The sequence below is a fragment of the Harmonia axyridis genome, chromosome 7, assembly GCF_914767665.1.
Source record: "Harmonia axyridis chromosome 7, icHarAxyr1.1, whole genome shotgun sequence".
Classification (NCBI taxonomy): domain Eukaryota; kingdom Metazoa; phylum Arthropoda; class Insecta; order Coleoptera; family Coccinellidae; genus Harmonia; species Harmonia axyridis.
The window spans coordinates 15,738,638-15,762,071 of record NC_059507.1 but is presented as its reverse complement, the minus strand read 5'-3'; the positions used below and the strand labels follow the sequence as shown (position 1 = coordinate 15,762,071).

Genomic DNA, 23,434 nt, shown 5'->3' with positions numbered 1-23,434 from the left:
TTCAGTCATTCAGAGGTTAAGAAGCATTAATTATAGATTAATTCAGAATTCGTTTTTTTTACTTTTTACTTTGTGTTTGATACTGAATATACAGTTAAACCAGTGAACTCTTTTTCAATACCATTCCACATAATCCAATACGAACACACAGAGGATCTTCTTACCGTTGTCAACAGCACCATATAGACTCTCCATGAGGACATTCAGTGCATCCGCAGTGGACCTTCCCCGCCTAAAACCAAACTGCAACTCAGAGAGAATCCTGTACTTATCCAGGTACTTTACTAACCTCGAGCAAAGTACTTTTTCGAACAACTTCGCGAGCACAGATATGGTAGAAATCGGTCTATAGTTACCTGGGTCGCTTTTATGACCTCCTTTGTGGATTGGAGTTATCAATGAGATCCTGAAATGGTGGGGGACAAAACCCTCCGATAAACAGGAATTGACCAAGTCAACAAAGGGCTCTATCAAATACGGTGCAATTATTTTCATCAGAGTGTTCCTGATCATTTCGTGACCAGGTGCCTTGTGGTCGCCTAAGGAACCTACGAGCCCCATTATCTCAGCTGAATCTGTCGGTTCCAGATAAAACGAACCTCCGGTCTGTCCAAGCCTGAAGTCGAACTCAGAATCATCTGGGACCTCCGGAACATCAGCAGCCAGCGATTCACCAACACTCGCAAAGTATTGGTTCATCGCATCCGCTATCCCGCACTCATCAACAATCTCATCATCGCCAATCACGACCCTATCGGGCACTGATCTAGATGAGCCACCACCATCAAACACTCCATTGAGCACCATCCATGTTCTTCCACAGTCGCCCCTCGCGTCTCTTATCTGATGCCTATAATAAGAAAATTTTGCCTTCCTCAAAAGTGAATTCAGTTTATTCCTATATGCTCTATAACTATCCCTGGCCTCATTGGACTTTGTTTTAATAAACTTCTGGAACAATCTGTCTCGAGTACGTATAGACTTGATCAAACCAATTGTTATCCAGGGTTGCTTTCTTTTTTGTATTTTAGTGGGCTTCAATGTGGTTGCTGCACTTACACAACTGGTAACAGTTTCAATAAATATATCGGCCTTCCGTGCAACATCCGCGGTGCCATAAAACTCATCCCATGATACGTGCATGAGATCATTTTTTAATTTCTCGTAGTTAATGCACCTTCTGAATTTCTCTTGTGAATTACAGTACCCCGGATTGGACAATGTCTGAATGGCAAGTGTCGTATAGTGATCAGTAATGTGGGTTTTCAGAATAATAGGTTTTATTACTACGCTCGCCACAGAGTTGCTGACAAAGACGTGATCGATACACGATGAGGTACTTTCAGTCTCTCTGGTAGGAGAGTTTATAAGCGATTTGAAACCAAAGCCACTAAGCAACTCGAGATATCTTAAGCTATCAGAACTACACTGATTCATAATGTCCAGATTCAAGTCACCCAGAAAATAAGTCGTACCATTCAGCTTTGTGGTCGATAGAAATGTTTCAAGATCTGGAAGAAAATCGTCGATCTTGTAGGTATGTGGTCGATAGTATGGTAACACATTAAATAATCTACCATGTTTTTCGAAAGAACAAACCATCATATTAAGACTTCGAATTACCTTTATCTCAACGGAGTGAGTTAAACATGATCTGATATACACGACAACACCATCATTTTGATTTATATTTGAACCATTATAATAAGCAACGTAATCAGGAATACTGAACTGATCGACATTATCCACGATCCATGTCTCGGTTAAGACGATTATATCAACATTGAAATTAAAAGAAGAAACAAACGTGAGGAATTCATTGTGATTTCTACCAATACTTCTTACATTCATTTGTAACAAACACAAATCCTGGTCATTACCCGTGAGGAACGTCTCGATGAGATCACTCTCATCCAATACCTCAGTCTCCAACTCAGTAACATCAATTTCATCTATGAGATTATTCATCACCGAAAAGAGTAAACATGATTAATTAGCCAATATAAAATGAAATCAACGATACTATTCAGACGAAATTTGCAAATCCTCTAAATAAATAATAATAAAAACGAAAATAGTTTTATTGAAAAAAAACAACAAAATGCAATTGAATCTACAACTATTCTGATACTACTAAACTACTTAACTAACATTATCCCTGAAGAAATGGAATACAATCATGGAGGACGGGCAAGAGGCAGTAATATACTCGTTTGCAATTCCACACGCTAAGGCTGGCCACCCGTTTTGGAATTCGATCTCAAAATTTTTGGCCTCCCAGGATTCTCAGTTTTGGATGGTTTTTTAGTCTGACTAACCTTATTTGGATGCGCTTTGGCCGTTGATGCCATCTTCTGCTCAAGAGTACCTGTTTGATTCGGCGTTTGCGCTCCAATTGTCGGTTCTACCTTCCGATTAGGGCTACATTTTTCTTCGGTTGTTTGTAGTCCGCTTCCATTTGACGACTCCATTCCATGACTGGATACCCGGTCGGGTGCTCGTAATTCATCCTCTGAGGGCAATCCGAACTCTCGTCGTGAAGGAGTCGACGGGGCACTATTTATTCCACGGTCTAATGCCCTGGACTGGGTTTCCTGACTGAGTTGCTCAAGTTCTTCAATATTATGGGCTTTTCCATTGACAAACAATGTATTCTTCCTGATGTAACATTTCGCAGATGGATTTTCTCTCATTTTATATAAATGACTTCTTAAAATTTTTCCATCAGACCTCTGTTTGAAAGTGAGATCATCTCTAATGGATATTTTCGTGCCCTTCAACTATCTACATCGCCTCAGGACCTCCAGTTTTCTGAAGTAAGACAAGAACTCAAGCTTAAGCAGGCCGCTTCCCTGAGGACCCAGCACATAGGCATTGTTGAGATCAGTTACGTCAACCTCCACACCCAATCTCTGTCTCAAAAAACTGCAGACGCCATGAGGGGTGGTATCAGTGGGATCGTTCAGGCCAGATATGATCACATTATTCTTTCTCATCATTATTTCCAAGTTCTCCAGTTTGGCAGAAAGAGAAGTGTTCTCAGCTTCTAGCTGACTTACTCTATGGTTCAAACCTTCGATCTTAAGCATTAATCTACTTTCAGCCGCTTCTATAACGGATCTTATTTCATTACGGCTCTTCACTATCTCCTCCCTCAGTACCTCTACCACCCTCTCAAGATCGCCCGACATAATGATATTCAGTTGGCCTGCACGTGTATGTTCTCCTTTATTCTCGCCCGTCGATTCTGTTATCAACTGATATCGGGCATATGATAACTTGAATGATTATATACCAATAAGTGTTATCGAGTGAGAACAATCACAAATTCACAAATTTTCAACTCACTGCAAAGTGAAACACCGAAACAGTTGAAATATTTCAACTCAGAACCAAGTTTAAGTGTTCTGAACAGATACCTCCTATGACACAATACTTAGATTCGTGTAAAATTAGGAAAATGAATACAGGTTCAACTTGTACGTCTACAGTCAACCGATTACTTTGAATACCGAAGCAATAGATTTCAGTGACGGCTCGTCAGGGTCGGCAGGGTCGGCCGGGCCGACCCAAAAATTATCAGGAAATAGAAAATAGTTCTAGATATTCAATTCATTCAAACTCAATCGGAGTTATCGATTTCGATATCCAAATTCCCTCGGTAATGAATATTTCCACTCAGAACAGGAAAATATAACTTATACCGGCCAATATTTTCTTTCGGACCCACCTAATATTCGATTTCCAAAGCATCCAGCGTTGTTATTCCCTTTCATAAATTGTAACAAACCACAATCGTAAATGGTTACTTTTCGTAACATCACCCCAAACAAGTTATTCCAGAATTGTACGTAACACCGTAACATTAGGTCTGAAATGTAACACAAATGTTACAATTATACAATTGCAACTCCTGGAATATTACTGAAAGCATCTCATCACGTTAGGTCGGCCGAAAGCCGATGGCGGAACCAGCGCTACCGAGAACGCTAAGTAAAGGAAAAGATACTACGACATACGCCCAGAATACGACCACTCAGTAGAACGGCACAACAACTCGATGTAAGGTCGCTTCCCAATACACAGGGTCGGCTGGCCGGTTATCCTATTGCAGAGCGTCAAGCAGCACCTTTTTACAGTTTATTTCAAATATTTGATAATTAAATGAATGGTTAATTATGAGACATTATGTCCTAATCAGAAAAGAACTTATTTATGCCGTTCGATAGTAGCTATTGATTTTCAGATCATGAAAATATAATAAATATATTCAAATGAATGGTTGATTATGGGATATAACGTCTTAATCAGAAAAAAACTTATTTATGCCGTTCGATAGTAGTTAGGTATTGATTTTCTGATCATGTACTGGGACAATGCTATCTTCGGCAATTCAAATATGCTGAATGGTATTACGGAATTCATTTTCTCAAATAATATTGTTTCCGATGTTCCTGAATTATATAAGTTATTTTGTATGATTTTGTCCCTGCCACCAACATCCGCGTCAGTAGAAAGAAGTTTTTCAGCGCTCAAAAGAATAAAATCTTTCAGTAGGAACATGATGTCTCAAGACCGTTTAAATAACCTGGCACTGATATCAATCGAAAGAGGTTTAGTTAAAGAACTAGCCAGAGGAAACATTTTTTTCGAGAAAATAATTGATGACTTCGCGACAAAGAAAGATCGTCGAATTGATTTGATCTATAAAAATTAATGAAGGGTAAGCAAGCTCATACATTTTCGACCAGAATACATGCGGTCATTTCCACAATATTTTTTGTGGTCTTTATAAGATTTTTTTATATTTTATACATTTATTTATATGTTTTCGTGAGAGGTTTTCTCTATGTTTATTCAAATATATATTTTATGTTGATAATTGAATATTTTATTATTTCTGTTTTTTCAAGAGTTTCATTTTATTTCAGTTTTCATTGATTTGAGAACTACATTTTTATATTGGGTTATAATAGGGCTATTCTAGGTGAGGTTTCCCATTAAAAACAAAAAACCAACCCGTCCTCTTGGGTGACGTGGAAATCTATTTGTTTATATATATTTATTTATATAGTTATAAGTATGATAAGGGGTGTGGGAAAATTTATATATATTTATATATATATATATATATATATATATATATATAGCTCTCTCCAGGGAAGATCAAGGCATTACGGCGCTGAACCTGGCTTCTGAACATCATCCGGCTGAACCTCCAACCATCGAGGAACTGTGCGAGGATTGGCATGGCAGGGCACTTCACGGAAGATATCCAACGGTCCTAAAAAATAGAGATATAGATACAGAAAGATCGCTCTCATACCTCAAAGCTGGATACCTTTTTCCAGAAACGGAAGGTAGACTGGCAGCGATCCAGGATCAGGTGGTCCCTACAAGAGCGTATCAGAAAAACATAACGGGCAGAAATCTTCCTAGTGATAAGTGCCGTAAATGCTCTCAGGCACCAGAAACAATTCAGCATGTCACATCATCTTGCCCCGCGCTCGCTCCCAGGGAATACACTGATCGGCACAATTCCATGGCAAAAGTATTCCACCAAGCCATCGCCCTGAAATATGGATTATTAAAAACAGAAAGGAAAATACATGAATACTTACCAAAACAAGTTCAGGAAAATGATGCTGTGAAGGTGTATTGGGACCATCCACTGATAACTGACAGGCCAATCGCGCACAACCGGCCTGATATTGTCATCCTTGAAAAAATGGAAAACCGAGCCACTATAGTTGACATCACCGTACCGGCCGACGACAACGCTGAAAAAGCGTACACTGAAAAGATAATTAAATATCACGATCTGGCATTTGAATTAAAAGAACTGTATAGACTTACCCACATAACGATACTTCCTCTGGTCATCACTACGAATGGGCTGGGTGAGATGCATCTGACTGGGAACACAGCGAAACTTGGACTTCACGAAGACCTAATAGAGAAGGCGCAGAAGGAGGTGATCTTGTGGACCACGAGAATTGTGAGAAGTTTCCTCACTAGCAATTGAGTGTTGCCTTGTTCTGTGAGGAACCGGCAACCTCGAAGCCTTACCCTACAACGGTGATTAAAAAAAAAAAAAAAAAAAAAAAAAAAAAAAAAAAAAAAAATATATATATATATATATATAACCACGCTAGTGTGAATTAAAAAAAAAAAATATATATATATATATATATATATATATATGTGTGTGTGTGTGGCCGACCCACATCTCGAGGGCACGAGCCGTCACTGATAGATTTTAGCCAGGGGAATTACTGAAACTTTCGCCACCATCTGTAGGAAAAATACTACAGGTTACAGAGAATTTCTGAATCTACCAAAATCTGCTTGCTATGCTATAACAGCAGAAACCTATCCAAAGAATAGTTATTTTGTTTCGAAACGTTTAGGGGTTGAGGTCAAGACGCAAAAAATTAAAATACTCAGATAATTAAAAAGATTTGTATTTTGTGTAATTGTGGTTTGTTTTACTGTTTCTTGTTGTGATTAAATTTAATTTTATGAAATGGTTATTACCTATCCACATACAGTATTAGCATTTCTATTATTCTATAAAATTCGATTTTTTTTTTCTGTTTAAAATGGTGCACATCCTAAATTAGCCCATACCTTTATACTATAATATTATTCTTATTTACCTATATACTATAATATTATTTTTATTTGCTTCAAATAGGGAAGTATTGTTTGTAATCGTGAAAAAATTTAATCGACTTTGATATTTCGAATAATTGTTACCTGGGGCCACCATCATATTATACTTAATTTTTTTTTAATATGCACCCTGGATCTGTATTATTTATTTGATGTTCGTAGCCGTTTGACATTCTAAAGAAATTATATTTCACCTTTGCCAAAAATTAATTATTATAACAGGAACAGGGTATGTGCTTCAGGCCTTCAGATCGGTCTTAACTTATTATTATTAATATTAACTCCGTTTCTTGCAGGAAAGTCAAGTTTCTAATACTGAAACGATAGAGGGAGAAGAAATTACAGTTTCTAAAGCGGCGCCATCGCCATCTTCTGCAACATGTGAACCATCGACATCAACAAGTATTGAAAATCTAGCCTCTGTAGAGTCGGCCATCCTAACAACTACGACTACAAGCGACACTTTTGACGATGAAGCTTCTAATGAAGTGGAGACCGATATTACCAGTATTGTTCCTTCAGAAGATCCCGGTTCATGGCCCAGAAGCATTACGAACGATGATGTCAGAATATTGGTTGATCGTGGGCCTCCTCTGATAGGACGTAATTATCAATTTCCTACTAATAAAGACAAAAAAAAATTTTCAAGTAAATACTTTGTTAGAAAACTAGGAAATGGAGAAGAGGCAGAAAGTATTTGGCTCATTTACTCAGTTTCGAAAAATTCGATCTTTTGTTTTTGTTGTAAAATTTTCAGTAAGACTTCTACTAGTTTTTCTGATACTCATGGTTTTTCTGATTGGCAACATTTATCCTCAGCCATTACAAGACATGAAACATCAATTGCACATAAAGTTCACATGAATAAATGGATGAATTTAAAAAAATTTTAAAATTGTCCACAACGGTGAACGATCATCACGGGTTTTAGAAACTGAAAAAAAATATTGGCATGACGTTCTAGAAAGAATTGTTTCAATTGTTAAATTTTTATCCAGACAGTATCTAGCTTTTCAAGGTTCTTCTAAAAAACTTTTTGAAAATGATAATGGGAACTTCCTCAAAACTGTCGAAATGATTTCATCTTTTGATCCTGTGATGAGAGAGCACATTAGTCGAGTGCAAAACTCACAAACAAATTCTTTAAGGATGACCCATTATTTAGGCTACCAGATACAAAATGAAATTATTGAATTGATGGCTTCTAAAGTAAAAAATAATATTTTGGATATGGTTCGAAGTTCCAAATATTATTCAATAATTTTAGATTGTACACCGGATGCAAGCCATACAGAGCAAATAAGCCTCGTTTTGCGTTATGTTGTTCTAAATGACAGTTCTAAAATGGTTCAAATACAAGAAAGTTTTAGAGCGTTTAGTCCAATATTCGACTCTACAGGGGAAGGGCTATTCAATTTTGTTATGGGATTTCTGGAAAATTTAAATTTAGATATTAAAGACATGAGAGGTCAAGGGTATGATAATGGGGCGAATATGCGCGGAAAACATATTGGTTTACAAAAACGCATACTCGATGCTAATTCTAGGGCTTTTTTTATGCCATGTGCTACACCCAGCTTAAATTTAACTGTAAATGATGCTGCTAAGGTTTCAAATGAAACACTGAATTTTTTTAATATTGTACAAGAACTATATACATTTTTCTCCTCATCCACAAAAAGATGGGATGTTATAAAAAAGCATGTTCCTCAGTTACATCTAGAACCCCTAAGTGATACTAGTACTAGATGGTCAAGTAGGATTGATGCTATAAAACCGCTAAAATTTCATTTAATTCAAATATGTGACAGCCTTTTAGAATTAGCTGAAAATGATACTTTCACCCACAGAATACTAAATATATATATAATTTCACCATAGAAACTAGACATAAAGCAAATTCTCTTTTATCAAATATTCAAACTTTCAAATTTATTTGTAGTGTAATAATTTGGTATGATGTTTTATTCCAAATTAATATTGTAAGCAAAATGATGCAGAGTGTAGCGATTGACATTAAAGTGTGCCAAACCTATTTAAAGAATTTAGTTGATCATTTTAAAAATTATAGAGATGATAATGTTTTTGAGGAAAAACTTTCTGAAGCTGGAAAACTAGCGGCTGCTCTTGAAATAGAGCAAAGTATTCCTCCATTATATAGTGTAAGACGAAAGTATAAACCAAAATTGTTCGATTATGAATACACGGATGAGGCACCTCAAGATCCAAAAATCGCTTTCAAAATTAATTTCTTTTTGAAAATAATTGATCAAACGCTAAGTTCTTTAAATAGTAGGTTCGATATGATATCTGAATACGATAACGTTTTTGGTTTTATTTGTGATATTCTTAAATTAAATGACGAAGATCTATTAAAATGCTGTCATGCTCTTCAACAAAAGCTTACTGATCAGGAAAAGAAGGAGGCTGACGTGGAAGAAAATGATTTATTCAACGAGATAAAAGCCCTAAGATTGTTTTAATTACCTGAAGCGTCAAATCCTCTCGAAATTCTACAATATATTTTTGAAAATAATCTAACTTCTTCTCTACCGAATCTTAGTATTGCCTTAAAAATCCTTCTGACTCTACCTGTGTCTGTTGCTTCTGGTGAGAGATCATTCTCTAAATTAAAAATAATTAAAAATTATTTGAGGTCTACTATGTCACAAGAAAGATTATCTGGTTTGGCCATCTTAGCTATAGAGCAAGAGATACTCGATAAAATTGATTTTGATGATATAATAAAAGAATTCGCAGCAGCCAAATCTAGAAAAACATCAATTTAATTTTATCCTTTAATTGAATATTTTATTTGTTATTTGTTTATTGTTTGGTTTATATATTTATGAATAGATTAAAGAAGAATAAAGCTCAGGTTTTGAAAACTCTGCAGTTTCATTACAAAATTAAAATAAAATGCGGTTTTGATCGAATGCTTGAATAAAATAATGAAAAATTTAAAAAATGTATTATGCAACAACTGACAGCATAAAGTTCTTAAGGCATTCAATAAAGGTTGCTGATAGTTTTTTTAACCCTTCTACAAATAAATTCCTAACAAAAACTGAAACATTTTTTGCCGATTATCCTGCGACGTTTTTCTCCACTTCCCCCCTTTAAGGGGCGCCAAAATATTTTCGGCACGCGGGCGTTGATGACCCTTGCGGGGGCCCTGTCACCAAGAATAGTGAGAAGTTTTTTGAAATCCATCAGAGAATTCATAATGAAGTACTCCCAATTCATATTAGTATAGCGCTAAAAAAAAATCTGATGAGAAATGTTTGTTATTAGTTAAATCAATAAAAACTCTGTAGATTTAAGGACTTTCACCTGTTCCAATATTTTCTTGAACCACATAATGTATCTAGATAGAAGAAACATTGAGAATTTGAGGAAATGATCTGCCAATTGATCAATGAAGACATGGCCATTGAAGCATTTTTTCAAAGCAACATACAAATCAAGTGTTATTTTTAGTTTGAATCCAAAGTCATTATCACCATTGAAAATTGAAGAGTCATTTGGTTTAATTGTGAGATCAGTCTCAAACTGGCTTGCAATTTGCTGGAATCTAATTTCGAAATATACTGGTAAATTGAATCTCTTTATATGGTCTTGAAATGATGGATTTGTTTTCAGCATTTCATTATTCCCATATTTCTTGGCAATTTCTACAAGAAGATTCCAGGTGCTTACAAATCTTTTTTGAAATAACTCAGGATTTCCTGGTGCTGTAATGTGTGGAAGTCCTTTTCTGCATTGACGATCTACTTCTGTCCAAAAACTGTTTAAAATCATCCAACATTTTCATGTCAGAATACATGAAATTCAATGTTTCCTTATAAATTTTATTGATATCTTGATTGAATCTATCTAAATTATTTTCTGAATACATCGGCCGCAAAACTGACCTAACAAATCTCACTTGATAGAACTCCTCAGCTTCTTTTTGTTTATTCAAGTTGCTATACATTCTAAGGCACCTTGTAATTATATCAACGTCTTTGTCTTTCAAACCTCTCAAAAACTGTTGATGGATCATATTCAGCAGTTTATTTTCTATACCAGTTTTTCTACCCTTTATTTCTCCAGAAGATAATGACGTTGAAAAGAATAGTTATATACTGCCCTTTTCAAGTCAATTAAACCGTCAACATCATTAGGATTTATATTTCGAATATAATATATAATTTACTCTTGTGCAAATTGTCTTGTATGTCTAAACATTCTAAAAGTTTTGATGTAGTTATTGGAGTTTTGAAAAGAGTTAAAAACAATCAAAACAACTTTGAATACATAATTCAGGAATGGAGATATTCAAGTGTCTTCTTATCACAAACTTCTTGGACTTACGTATGCCAGGGAAGGTAATGAAACTAAGATAGGTGTGAAAGGTATTTATTTATAATTTTGTGCATAAATCAAGGGAAACAGAATTTTTTTTAAATAACAAGTGTTGATAATTTGATTATTCAGCTGCAATTAATACTATTTTCAAAAATACTTTGCTTTGGAAACAAGCAAACACCTTTCACGAGTTTTTTCCAATTTTTCTATAACAAAATAATTGTTAAATGTATGCAAAAATTTGTTACCCTTTTGGAAAAAAATGTATAATCAAGAAAAATTATAAATAACTTCAGCATACAAATAACATCATAAGTCATAAATAGTACAAAGTTCTCCCCCCATATAAAAAACAGAAGTCTTTCAATAAGATCACTTCGAAACTACTTCCGAAGAAATAGTTTGGATGGCTTCAGACAACGTACAGTGCGTACTATTTTCATCTCATTTAAATTTTTATTGAAAAAGACCAAAACAAAAGATATTAATTTTGAAAATCCACCAAAAGAGAGATGAAAATTTACAATTTTGTTTCACATCGTAAAAACGACCAAGGAAAGCCTTTTAATTATCAAATAATTATTAAGCTATCACAGATCGTTTGAGATTTGATCTTTTTTTAAAACTCTTCCTATAAGGAAAATTTATGACTGACTAGTCTCGTAATCAGAAGATCATAACTGAAATTGAGAGAAATCTCCTTTTATTTACATTATCACTTTTTTCAGAGTAAATCATTTCATTTTTTTACTCGTTTCATTCACAATAACAGGGAGTCCCTATCTCCACTTTTTCTCAAAGCACATAATGTCCTGTCTTCTTGCACTTGTAATGTCTTTGAAATGTTGAGATCTCTCACTTGCAAAACAAAAGATTTCCATTGGATTTTCGGAGATTTAGGTGTTGATAAGTTTTTAAAAATACAATGGAATTCGCCCGTTTTAAAAATATTTTAATATTTTTTATCAGCCTGCAAATATTTCACCATGATATTGGTCGTTTTGAAATTGTATGGGTAACTTACACAATTTCAAAAATTTCAATGAAGTATCATTCAAATAACTAATTATTCTTCCTTGATTTATTATTCAATTATTGAAATTACTAGATGATATTTGGAGAAAACAATGTCGTAATGAATGATAATTTATCAAAAATGCAACCCATACCAGGGAAATATAAACAGGCCAATAGAAACACATTAAAATATTTTCCATATAAATACCCATTCACTTCCACTAAGATTTCACTTTCGAGTCTTTCAAATTATTAACCTCCTTAATGTCTTTATGTTAACAATGAATTGAGCATCGGACACTTTCCGTTTTGAAATTCTCTTACGTAAAAAATAACTCAACTGAAACTATGTTCTCTGATAAATATTAAATATAAATTGGAACTAGATCGATTAAACTTTTATTTGCTCGACCCAAGATTTAAGTATCTTTTTGCTTTATTGGGTTTTATTTTTCGTCATCGTCTTCATCACCATCCAGTTTCGATGCAACATAGAGCTTGGGATCAATCACCTTGGGAATGGGTTTTATTTCGGTACCCAATTCTTGTTCAATGCGATGCAAGGTGAATCTGTCGTCATAGGTGATTAGATTGATTGCTAAACCATAGTGACCAAATCTTCCGGATCTGCCAATACGATGGAGATAAGTTTCCGCCATTTTGGGGAAGTCAAAGTTGATGACAACATTCACTGCTTGTACATCAATACCTGCAAGTGAATTTGTTATTGAACTGGACTACGTTTCAGGTAACGGAAGGTGTCACACAAGACACCTCATACATGATTTTCAATAATGAGTAAAGTTGACTTTGGGTATGGTCCTTATATCACCTTGGTTAATATGGTTAGTAAGTTGGTGGTCCGTATATGTCAAATTCCTCAAAAACCGGTGACTGTTTCTTCAAACTTCGGTGAGTTATCTGTCACCATAGCAACCGTACTTTTATTCAGGTTGGTATCGGTAACCACGCCCACTTCGGTTGGCAGTTGTCATTTTAATTTTCATATTATTGTTTATGAATATTTTCCATGACATCTGACACTCAAAAACTTCATTATTTTAATTATGAAACAAATATCCTTCAGAGCAATTAAGAACTATTAGTTATTTACAAATTAAAAGAGATCAACCATTTATAACCTCCAAAATTCTGTCAATGAAAAATTTAGTTGACCATTGAGAAATATCAAGCGGTCCGTAAATACGAAGCAGGTTACCCCAAACATTGAGAACCACTAGTAACCGCTCTGAAATTCTCGGCGATATATGGACCATATCTCATATTGACAATTGAAATGTGATGAAAGTTGATTGGATCGGAAGTCAGTGTTGGCAAACACAAACGAAAAATATAACTGAAAACAATGCTGTAATGAGTTCATTACAGCACTGTTTTTAGTACAGTAATGAACTCATTACGATACTGAAATAGAGAAACCACTTTTTTTTTATCTTACCTCTCGTGAAAAGATCAGAGCAGACTAGATTGCGACATAATCCTGATCTGAAATCGTGGAACACCCGATTTCTGTGCGCCTGCGCCATTTTCGCATGTATATAGTAGCAACAGTAGCCTAGCTCGGTGATCTTTTTCGCTAGTAGTTCCACTCTTTGTGTGGAATTGCAGAAAATAATACTTTGGTTGATTTGTAACTAGAAAAATGAGAGAGAGAGAAAGCTGTAGAAGATATAAGTACAAAATTTTAATCTTATTACAACTAAGGGTTTTCAGCATACAAGCGAAAGCTCAGGCCGATTGCATTTAACAAATTTTTGTCAATACACGTTGTAAATTCAAGTTGAATAAACTATAATTATTATTATGTCCATAAAGCAAGCTTGCCTGTAGCTAATACTTTTAGGACAATTTTCAATTGTAGATCTTTTAGACCTTTCATCGTAAGTCAGATGAAAAAGTATTAGAGAACATTTAATTTAGCATATTTAACCCATCTTAATCCAAAAAATTACATGAAACAAGAATAACGAATATGCCATAAAATAAACGAGAGTAAAAACAATTTTTGAAGACATGAATTTTGCAAATTGATTCTTTGACTTCCTGCTTGTAAAATGTAGAAAGCCAGGAGGATCAAGAAGTATAACGACTTATGTTTGTACTGAATTTGATGCTCTGAAAGGCGAACCAAGCTAATTTTTATTCGATTATTGTGTTCGTTACAATTCAAAAGTTTATTATCTGAATCTGAATCCGAAGACCACTCACCTTTGAAAATAGAGTATTTAAACAATGAACTTTCTGTCGTTCCTGCACGAACGCATAATACTGAGTGACTCCCTTTAGGGTTAACTCTTCCATCAAATTAATTTCGTAAGGGTCCCTCAAATGTTTTTTCATAAACTGCTCAACAGTCAATGGAAAAGTAGCGGAGAACAGCAATATTTGCCTTTCCAGTGGAAGGTTTCTTATAACCACATCAAGCATACCCTTAAAGTCTTGTGAGAGGAGCTTGTCTGCTTCGTCCAGGACAAGAATTTTGCACTGATCCATTTCAGCCACCTTCTTTTCCATCAGGTCCAATATACGACCTGGGGTGGCAATTATAACTTGTACCTGAAAAACAAATTAATTTTCAAAAAAACAAAATTTACTATTGATCAACTGCATAAACAAGGGCCAAAAAACATGACTTGGCCTCTAGCTGACTAAACTTGGTTGAGGTAAATTGGATTTGGATTAACCCTTCAAGATTTCATGTATAGAACAAAATAAATTGAATACCGGTACCAGTTATAAAATAGGTTTTTTAACAATATAAAAATATTGTTCTATTAATTGACATTCTAGGTTTGACTTTCAAGAACTATTAAAATTACTTTCCACAAAAAAAAAATTAAAATATGAAACAAAAAGTTTTAAAAACCCGAATATCATCACATAAATCAAATGAAAGAAATAATTCCAACAAGAGACATAAGAAACGAAGGGCCTGGTCCGTATATCACCTTGGTTACTATGGTCAGTAAGTTGGTGGTCCATATATGTCAAATTCCTCAAAAATTGGTGACTGTTTCCTCAAACTTTGGTGAGTTATCTGTCACCAGAGCAACCGTACTTTTGTTCATGGACCGTATTCTTGACAAGTGATCTTTCAAAACGTATGCGCACATACAATGTTCAGAGCACTGAAAGAACGTATACGTTTTGAAAGATCACTTGTCGAGAATATGGTCCCTGGTTAGGTTCAGTAACCACGCCCACTCCAGTTGACAGTTGCCAATTTGATTATTGTTCATGAATATTTTCTCCATGATATCAGACACCAAAAAACTATATTATTTTAATTATGAAACAAATACCCTTCAGAGCCTCGGCGATATACGGACTATACCCAAACTGGGTTAAGGAAAGACTAAAAAAAAAATGAAATAAAGATTTGCATTATCTGAATTTTTGTTCTTTTGCATTTAGTGTTAACGAAAACAAATGCTTTTACTCCTTATTGGTTGACTCCAGTTTTGAAAGTTTATAAATAACACTAAATAATTTGAGAGGATTTGAAAAACTTGTAAAGTCAATTGGTCAGTTGAGTAAATTCAGCTAAGAGCTCAGTGGGTTCTTGCCAGAAGTAATAGAAAAAAAAATGTTGTTTCCTCATCATGAAACATTAAATTATCTTGTGTACCCACAATTTCGAGTAATTTTTCTAAAAACATCCATTATTTCAATTCAAAAATAACAGAAATCAAAACACAAATATTATCAATTTGAAATCAATGAACTTTTCAAGATAGATCAACATTTTTTTTCTTCAATTTTCCCGCATAATGATATCTCATAATTATTATCCCATTGCTGGGACAAGAGGAATGTTTTGGAAGGAATGTTACCTTTTGATAAATGCGCATGATATCATCCCTCAGGTTAGTGCCGCCCGTTGTCACCATGACTCGAACATTCATGTGCTTGGCAAGTTCAATACAAATTTGCGACGTTTGCAGGGCTAGTTCTCTGGTCGGGACGATTATCAACGCTTGAATGTAGTCTTTTGTCACGTCGATTTGTTCCAATACAGGTATACTGTATGCACCAGTCTTTCCTATGAAACATTTTAACAGTTAAAAATTTATTAACTCTATTTAATGCTAAAAAAAAAAAAAGAAACTTCACAATATGGTTTATTATTTCCTCCTAGCCTTTCTACAGTGATTTGGACATTCTATTTGATTATAGAATATCCAAACCATTGTGTGGTAACTCCAGGTATTTCTGGCTACCAAGACATGTTGGCCTTAATTGGTCACAAACACACAACAATTGGTATTCAGAAGGGGATATTAAAAATTCCATAACTCTGATATCGGGGTATTATTATTATTTGAACTGGGTCCTTGTGGCTCGGTAAGCTTTCTGGGAAGTGGACCATGTAGATCTTTTGTTCTCTACCCTACTCATTCATGGAAACCCAAGGAGGTCGTCAATGGCGTTGATAAAACTGACAACCTCCTTAGGAGCCTTGGCTGTTACCTCACAGGACCGGCTTTCCCATATGAATGGTTCTCTGCTCTGGATACTTGCATAGCATGTGTTCGGCTGTTTCTGCTTCTGATCCAGAAAGCCTGCAAATCTCATCTGCTGACTTTCCCATACCTTACAAATTATGTTTGTACTGACAGTGCCCTGTCAGCAGTCCCTTCATCACCCGAAGCTTGGCTCGTGACAGCTTCAAGAGCTTTCTGGCATAGATAGGTGAAATCATCACAAATTTCTTGGCCTTAGTAAGTCCAGAAGTGTTTGCCCCTGTTATTCAACTCCCATTGCTGGACCGCTGCCTTATATTGGTCTTTTCCTAGCCCACAGAAAGGCTCAGATCCAGCAGGTGTTAACCTTACTGCTTTTTTTTGCAATTTCAGCGGCTTTTTCGTTTCCTTCAACACCAGTGCCCTGGTACCCATAGTAGAGTCACTTTATTGCCTCTGGCCAATTGCCTTATGGTTTTACAGCACTCCCAGGTCAACAGAGATCCCTGGCAGTACGATTCTAGGGGTCTCAGCTTGGTTTGGCTGTCGTGGTAATGTACACATGCGACGCCTAGAGGTTAATTTTAAGACACTCCTGAGCACATACGTAAACAGCCAGTAACTCGGTCTGTAAAATGGAGGGCTCACTTCCCAGGGCTTTAGAGATCCTCAAAGTTTTTTTTCATTAAAGATTTATTCTCTAATTTTGATCCATCGGTAAACCATATGGATGACTTTTTGTCCACACGATTTACAAAACTTATTGCACTTGGACCGTTTCAAAATCAAAGATGGTTGGCATAACATCCAATGGTTTTGCCAAGAGGTTTGAATCTAGTTGATTCAATATCCTCATATGTCCAACCCAGTTTCCAGGTAGGAGCTTGATATTGGGAAAATAACTTTGCGATAAGAAAAAAATTGTAGTCAAATTTACTACAATATTTATTTAAAAGTGACGATCATTTCAGATTTTATTAGTCTCTAGAGTCGATTTTTGTTCGTGAGAGAAAAAGAAAAAGGATTAAAAATCTCAAAAGAATTTGTGTTACTTGAATTTTCTCGCCATAAAAACTTGTGGATAGCCACCTCGAGTTTAAAGAATTTATGCGGTGTGAGAGATTTTTTTTTATCAAAGTTCATGCAAATAGCTTTTATAATAATGATAATAATTCATTAATCTATAAATATCGATGTATAGGAAAGGTCTTCAAAGTGTAGGTTCAGTGGATTTCTTATTCATTTGCAGTAAAAAACACTTACATAATACATAATAGTTTCTCAGAAAAGCTTTTGACTGAGGACAAAAATTTCCAAAATTCCAAAATGTGAACTATGAATATATCAGGAAAGATAAAAATTTATTTTTCCACAAAGGATTCTTTAAATATTTGTTATTGTTGGAAATAATAAACCAAAGCATAAGTAGAACAATGAGATTGTAGATCTTCTTGCGATCATTCACCTGAATGTCCCAGTGAAAGAGTAATAAAGATCATTATGATCTGGCATATTTGACTCCTTGATTCAAAATGGAAATTTGAACAAGAATAACTTAATATGCCACTGAAAATGAGTGAAATTCAATGGTTGAATTAAATAGTATGATCTAGTTTGTAAAAAATGGCGTATTCTTTTCATTTTCTCAAATAATAACTAATTAAATAAAAAACCTATATACTTTGAGTAGTAGATTCAAAACGTAATAAAAATTTTCAAAAAAATATATCATTTGCAACTAAAAAAACCTTAACACACAATTTGCAAATATTATATAATTTCTGATAAGATCTGTGTTCATTCTGAAAATTATCTGTGAAGCAAAAAATTGTTTTTACAAAATATTATGGAAATTACAAAAATTGTTATAAGATCTATCCCTGAAATAGTTTCTGTCTCGTGTTCATTTCTTTTTGTTTGAAAAAATATTGCCATTTTACCATTTGTGAAACCAGAAGATAATATCATTTAACTAAATGTATATTTATTTAATTCCTACCTGTGCCATTTTTGGCTCTTGCCAGTATGTCTTTGCCTGACAAAGCAATTGGAATGGATGCTTCTTGAATGGGTGAGGGTTTTTCCCATCCTTTCTCAAAAATTCCCATTAACAGTTCTCTTTTAAGGCAAAACTCCTCAAACTCGTTTCCTCGTCTATCTGTTACATCCTGTGAAAAATTTGGCCAAATTTAAATAATGAAACAAGAACAAATACCATATGAAATGGATAACACAATTAATCAGCCTAAGAGGTTATCATTTATTAATTAAATGAGGGAGAATCTACTCATCATACAATAACGCCACCTTTCCAACACCAGAAATTAGAGGAAATTTAGTACTACAGTATATAGTTCGAAAAAATTATAATTTTACTAATATTAATATAGACCTGAATTAAATAATTTACGAAATGGGTATGCTTACACTGGTTTGTATTCTTCTGTCCTTAGGGGGTATTTTAAGCTTGGATTTCCAGCCTAAATCATCATTATTAGATGGAGTAGTAGATTGGCTTTCAATATCTCTAGAACAATTAAAATAGTCCAAATCAAGAAAATGACAGAAATATACCAGTGACCTAAATTAATAACTAAAACATCTATACGAGATTCTGCTTAGTTATTATTATGAATGAATTGGAAAAGTCCAATTACAAGAAACAATGGTTTTATAACATTTTTATTCTACTTCAAATCTAATTTAGACAATATTGTAACAAAGCTTAATACTTCTAACAAATACCAAAACATTAATCTTTGAAAATCATTTGTTGTTCTCTTTCTTATCAATACATATGAAATTTTAAAGAGTGAATTCAAATTATCATAGATGTGCAATAAATCAAAGCTTACTTCTCCAAAATGAATGTCTTCTATTCCTCATTTTATATTCTCAAAAGAATATTTATATATTTGAAAATAAATACTTAAATGAATATGGTAAGAGAATCTTCAAATCTATTGTTTTCATGTAATTCGAACTTACCTCAAATACCTAGATCGACGCCACATCTTTCATATATTATCATTAAATTATGAGTTTAAAAAAAGCTAGCAGAAGAAGGATGAAGCATAACAAAGTTTTTCATACATATGGAACAGATGGCTTTTTTTTACTTCTGAGGTTAGATATTCAGAAAAACTTATATATTTGAACTCATTAATTGAGGAACCAATAAAATGAAATAAAAGAGGAAAAATTCAAAATTATGTACTTACAGTTTGCCAGGGAGAGCAATAACATGATTATTTGGAGTCAAAGTGTCGGTCATCATGATTTCGCACAGTATATATTAATATTTAACAGGATTTATAAAACCCAATAATTATACCTACTACAATATAGGCCAATAGATTTCTCTTCAAAAAAATTATCTCATGAAGTGCCTAATTATCTGTAACAGTTAAAATAAGAAATGTCATTAGAGAAGAAAAAAAAGCTGGTTAATAAAAATATATTATACTTTTGGTGAAATTGAAGGGGGAACGTAAGGTAAACAAAGTATAAAATCATTTGACATTTCACTACTAACTGAAAACTATTCTTGAAAAAATCGTACAGTTAAATTGTCTTTCGGAAATTAAAACTAATAAGAACGAAATACCGAGGGATGAATTCGAAATATTCAGATCTATGACAAATCCAAATATAAAATGGCTGCTACCAAGACATCTAAACTATACACTCATTACGCCTAAATTTATAGAATTATCTGAACTCAAAACAGTACTCACGATGAATTTTTCACTTTTGTTGAGTTGATACTGAAAGTAAGCATACTTAATATCATATGTTTTTCGAAAATAGTTATCAAATTCAATTGATTTCGCGTTGAACTTAATACGAACTCTTCACTCACCACTATTAAAATGAAGTTTTATAAATATGGCTGCGTGTAACATCTTGTAAAAAAAAATGACTACAATCCCTCTAGTTTGAGTAGAATGAATTAGCAACACAGTAGATATGACAGATCACTGTTAATCTACAAGTTGTAGAAAGGAAAACTATTTCAAGTCAAAATCAATTAAATTTAACAGATTCTGCTTTTATCAACTTGAAATTTGATAGTGGAAAATTCAAAAACCAGTATTTCAGGTAAAAAATGTATCAGAAATATTAAGATAACAGTAATTGTTATGTTTTAGATATAGGATAAACTTTATTTGTAGGTCAGTTATCAGCTTTCTAAAATTGATATTAATTATTATCACTCACAATAATGTTTCTTATTGCCGTCATAGAAAAAACGTTTGTTTACTGAGAATCATGTGATTATTGGTTATTTGGATTAAATGAAATTCATGAAACTGTATCCAGACGATCAAACAATGAAGTTCCTCAAACCTATTTTATTTTCTCGAAGGTTGTACTCTGCACATAAGGCTACGCAAAAGATGTACGTAGCTCGTAAATTGGTTATATGACAATCATTCCTATTAACTGTTGATTTAATTTTAGTGGTGAATATGATGTTGCTATTATTGGTGGGGGAATCATAGGTACAGCAACAGCAAGGGAATTATTATCTGTATATCCAAAGCTTAAAGCTGTTTTACTAGAAAAAGAGAAAGAGCTCGGAATACATCAGACAGCTAACAATAGTGGAGTGATTCATGCAGGAATATATTATACACCAGGATCACTCAAAGCAAAATTATGTGTGGAAGGAAGCAAACTTACTATGAAACATTGTGATGAAAAAAAGATACCCTATAAGAAAGTAGGTAAACTCATTGTTGCAACTGATGAGGAAGAAGTCAAATATCTTAAAGTTTTATATGAACGGGGACTTAGTAATGGTGTTCCTGGATTAGAGTTGATTGATTCTCAAGAAAAAATACATAAAATAGAACCAGAATGTAAAGGTTTGAAAGCTATATGGTCTCCAAATACAGGGATAGTGGACTACAAAAATCTTGCTATATCTCATGCAGATGATTTTCACACTGTAGGTGGTGAAATCAGATTACGTGCTGAGGTAAGATATTTGCATACTTCTTACTTCCTTACCTGGATCATAACTTTCAGGTTGCTACAATAGAAGAGTCTGGAAGAGAGGACTATCCTGTTAAAGTTGTTGATACTCATGATCATGTTTTAGTAGCAAAATATGTTCTAACTTGTGCAGGACTGTATTCTGATAAGATTTCAATGTTAACTGGTTGTCCTAGAAATCCTAGAATTGTGCCTTTCAGAGGTGAATATTTACTATTAAAGCCTTCCAAGAGAAAAATGGTGAAATGCAACATTTATCCTGTTCCAAATCCAAAACTCCCATTTTTGGGAGTACATTTCACCCCAAGGATGGATGGAAATGTTTGGCTGGGACCTAATGCAGTTTTGGCTTTCAAGAGAGAAGGATATAGGTTAGTCTAATTTAAAAAATTATTTTTTTTAAATTCTGTATTCTCATTGAAATAAATCCTTTTTTACAGTTACTTTGATATAAACTTTTTGGAGCTTATAGATGCTTTAACATATACTGGATTCATAGCACTCTGTCTCAAAAATATGAAATATGGAGTGGGCGAAATGATACGTTCAATAATATGGCCTCTTCAAATTAAACAACTACAAAAATACTTGCCAAATATAACAAGTGAAGATTGTGAAAGGGGTCCTTCAGGTGTTAGAGCTCAAGCATTGGGTCCTGATGGTAAACTACTTGAAGATTTTTATTTTGATAAAAGTCAAAAAGGCCAATTGAAGGATAGGGTTCTACATTGTAGAAATTGTCCAAGTCCAGGTGCCACCAGTTCAATGGCAATAGCTAAAATGCTGGTTGAAAAAATGGGTAAGGAATTTGGTCTTGAGAAAATACATGCAGAAATAAAAAAAAAATTAAAGACTTGAAGTGAAGTAATGTACAAAAATAAATCGATAAAAAGTCTGTGTAATCTTATGATTATACTACGTTAGATCAAAGCTGAAATTTATCTTCTGAAATAATAGGATATTTGACAAATTTTGAAAACCTCTCTAATTATTCGGTGATACTTATTAAGCATAATAAAAGTGGATATTTTCAATTCGCATAAATATTTTTCAAAATAATAGCAATGAAAAAAAGACCTCCAGAATTCAATTTCACCTAACAAGGCATCAGAGACATCCCTTGGATATATAGAAAATGATGTGCCTTATACAAAAGTGTTTGTTTTATTGATTCAACCGTTTTCTTTTGTGAAGATCATTTTTATGTAAGCAATAAACTTATTAGTATTTCATTGTAAGTATTGATTCATTACATTTTTTATAGCAATCTATTTGGGGTTAGTTTTCTACGATATTATTATCAAATGCTCCAGAACATAAATCTGTTGAAAATCTCTGAATAACTGGCATCTTTTATTCTGGAATATGTTGAAATTCTAGCAGCATAACACTTAACGAAAATGCAAATAATACACATGTTCACCTCAAATTGAATTCATCATATATTTGCCCACTTCACTCGTTTATCATCACAAGATAAGAAGTTTGAATTTTTTTTTTGTCTTTTTCGCATATTGAATATTTTTTTGTTGAATTGATAGATGTCGTTCTTAATAACGAGCGTTCATTAAAATTCCTGGTCAAGAGTGATGTAGAGAAATTAGAGTTGATTTTCTGTGATTACAAGTAGCTCTTAGATTGTACCATATCACATTTGTTTACATACTTTGAATCTGGAAACTATATATGGTACAAGCTAAACGCTACTTGTAATCACAGAAAATCAACTCTAAATTCTCCACAGCACTCTCGACCACGAATTTTAATGAACGCTCGTTATATGCGGATATGAATGATTAGGATAATATTTTTCATGCTGTCAAAATAGTCTATTTACCTTTTTGACAATCTAATACTTACTAGTAACTTTACTGCTTATAATATACTAGCAAGGCATAGGAAATGAC

At 33.8% G+C, this 23,434-nt stretch overlaps 2 protein-coding genes and 1 long non-coding RNA gene across 6 annotated transcripts; 1 reads left to right on the top strand and 2 right to left on the bottom strand.

Moving 5' to 3' along the window:
• Positions 1 to 9,853: 9,853 nt before the first annotated feature.
• Positions 9,854 to 10,466, bottom strand: LOC123685070. The gene is made up of 2 exons (XR_006748243.1): positions 10,009 to 10,466; positions 9,854 to 9,933 (listed from the first exon to the last, which is right to left on the bottom strand). It is a non-coding gene; the product is annotated as an uncharacterized LOC123685070 (long non-coding RNA).
• A 596-nt stretch (positions 10,467 to 11,062) lies between these two features.
• On the bottom strand, positions 11,063 to 20,414 carry LOC123685055 (ATP-dependent RNA helicase me31b). Of its 2 annotated transcripts, XM_045624632.1 has the most exons (8): positions 20,264 to 20,414; positions 19,748 to 19,923; positions 18,954 to 19,053; positions 18,526 to 18,694; positions 15,897 to 16,105; positions 14,272 to 14,619; positions 13,502 to 13,697; positions 11,063 to 12,751 (listed from the first exon to the last, which is right to left on the bottom strand). In XM_045624632.1, exons 2-8 carry the CDS (start codon positions 19,801 to 19,803, stop codon positions 12,489 to 12,491), a joined length of 1,341 nt encoding a protein of 446 aa, XP_045480588.1. In that variant the 5' UTR covers positions 19,804 to 19,923; positions 20,264 to 20,414; the 3' UTR covers positions 11,063 to 12,488. The 2 variants fall into 2 exon arrangements, with proteins under 2 accessions (XP_045480588.1, XP_045480589.1); XM_045624633.1 differs by lacking the exons at positions 19,748 to 19,923; positions 20,264 to 20,414 and adding an exon at positions 19,515 to 19,563.
• Positions 20,415 to 20,507: 93 nt separating this feature from the next.
• LOC123685052 (L-2-hydroxyglutarate dehydrogenase, mitochondrial) lies at positions 20,508 to 22,759 on the top strand. 3 transcript variants are annotated; one of them, XM_045624626.1, is made up of 5 exons: positions 20,508 to 20,627; positions 20,774 to 20,928; positions 20,991 to 21,510; positions 21,561 to 21,898; positions 21,968 to 22,759. In XM_045624626.1, the coding sequence occupies exons 2-5, from the start codon at positions 20,825 to 20,827 to the stop codon at positions 22,383 to 22,385; spliced, it is 1,380 nt and encodes a 459-aa protein (XP_045480582.1). In that variant the 5' UTR covers positions 20,508 to 20,627; positions 20,774 to 20,824; the 3' UTR covers positions 22,386 to 22,759. The 3 variants fall into 3 exon arrangements, with proteins under 3 accessions (XP_045480582.1, XP_045480584.1, XP_045480581.1); XM_045624628.1 differs by having other exon boundaries at positions 20,702 to 20,928; XM_045624625.1 differs by having other exon boundaries at positions 20,584 to 20,701.
• The last annotated feature ends 675 nt before the right edge of the window (positions 22,760 to 23,434 follow it).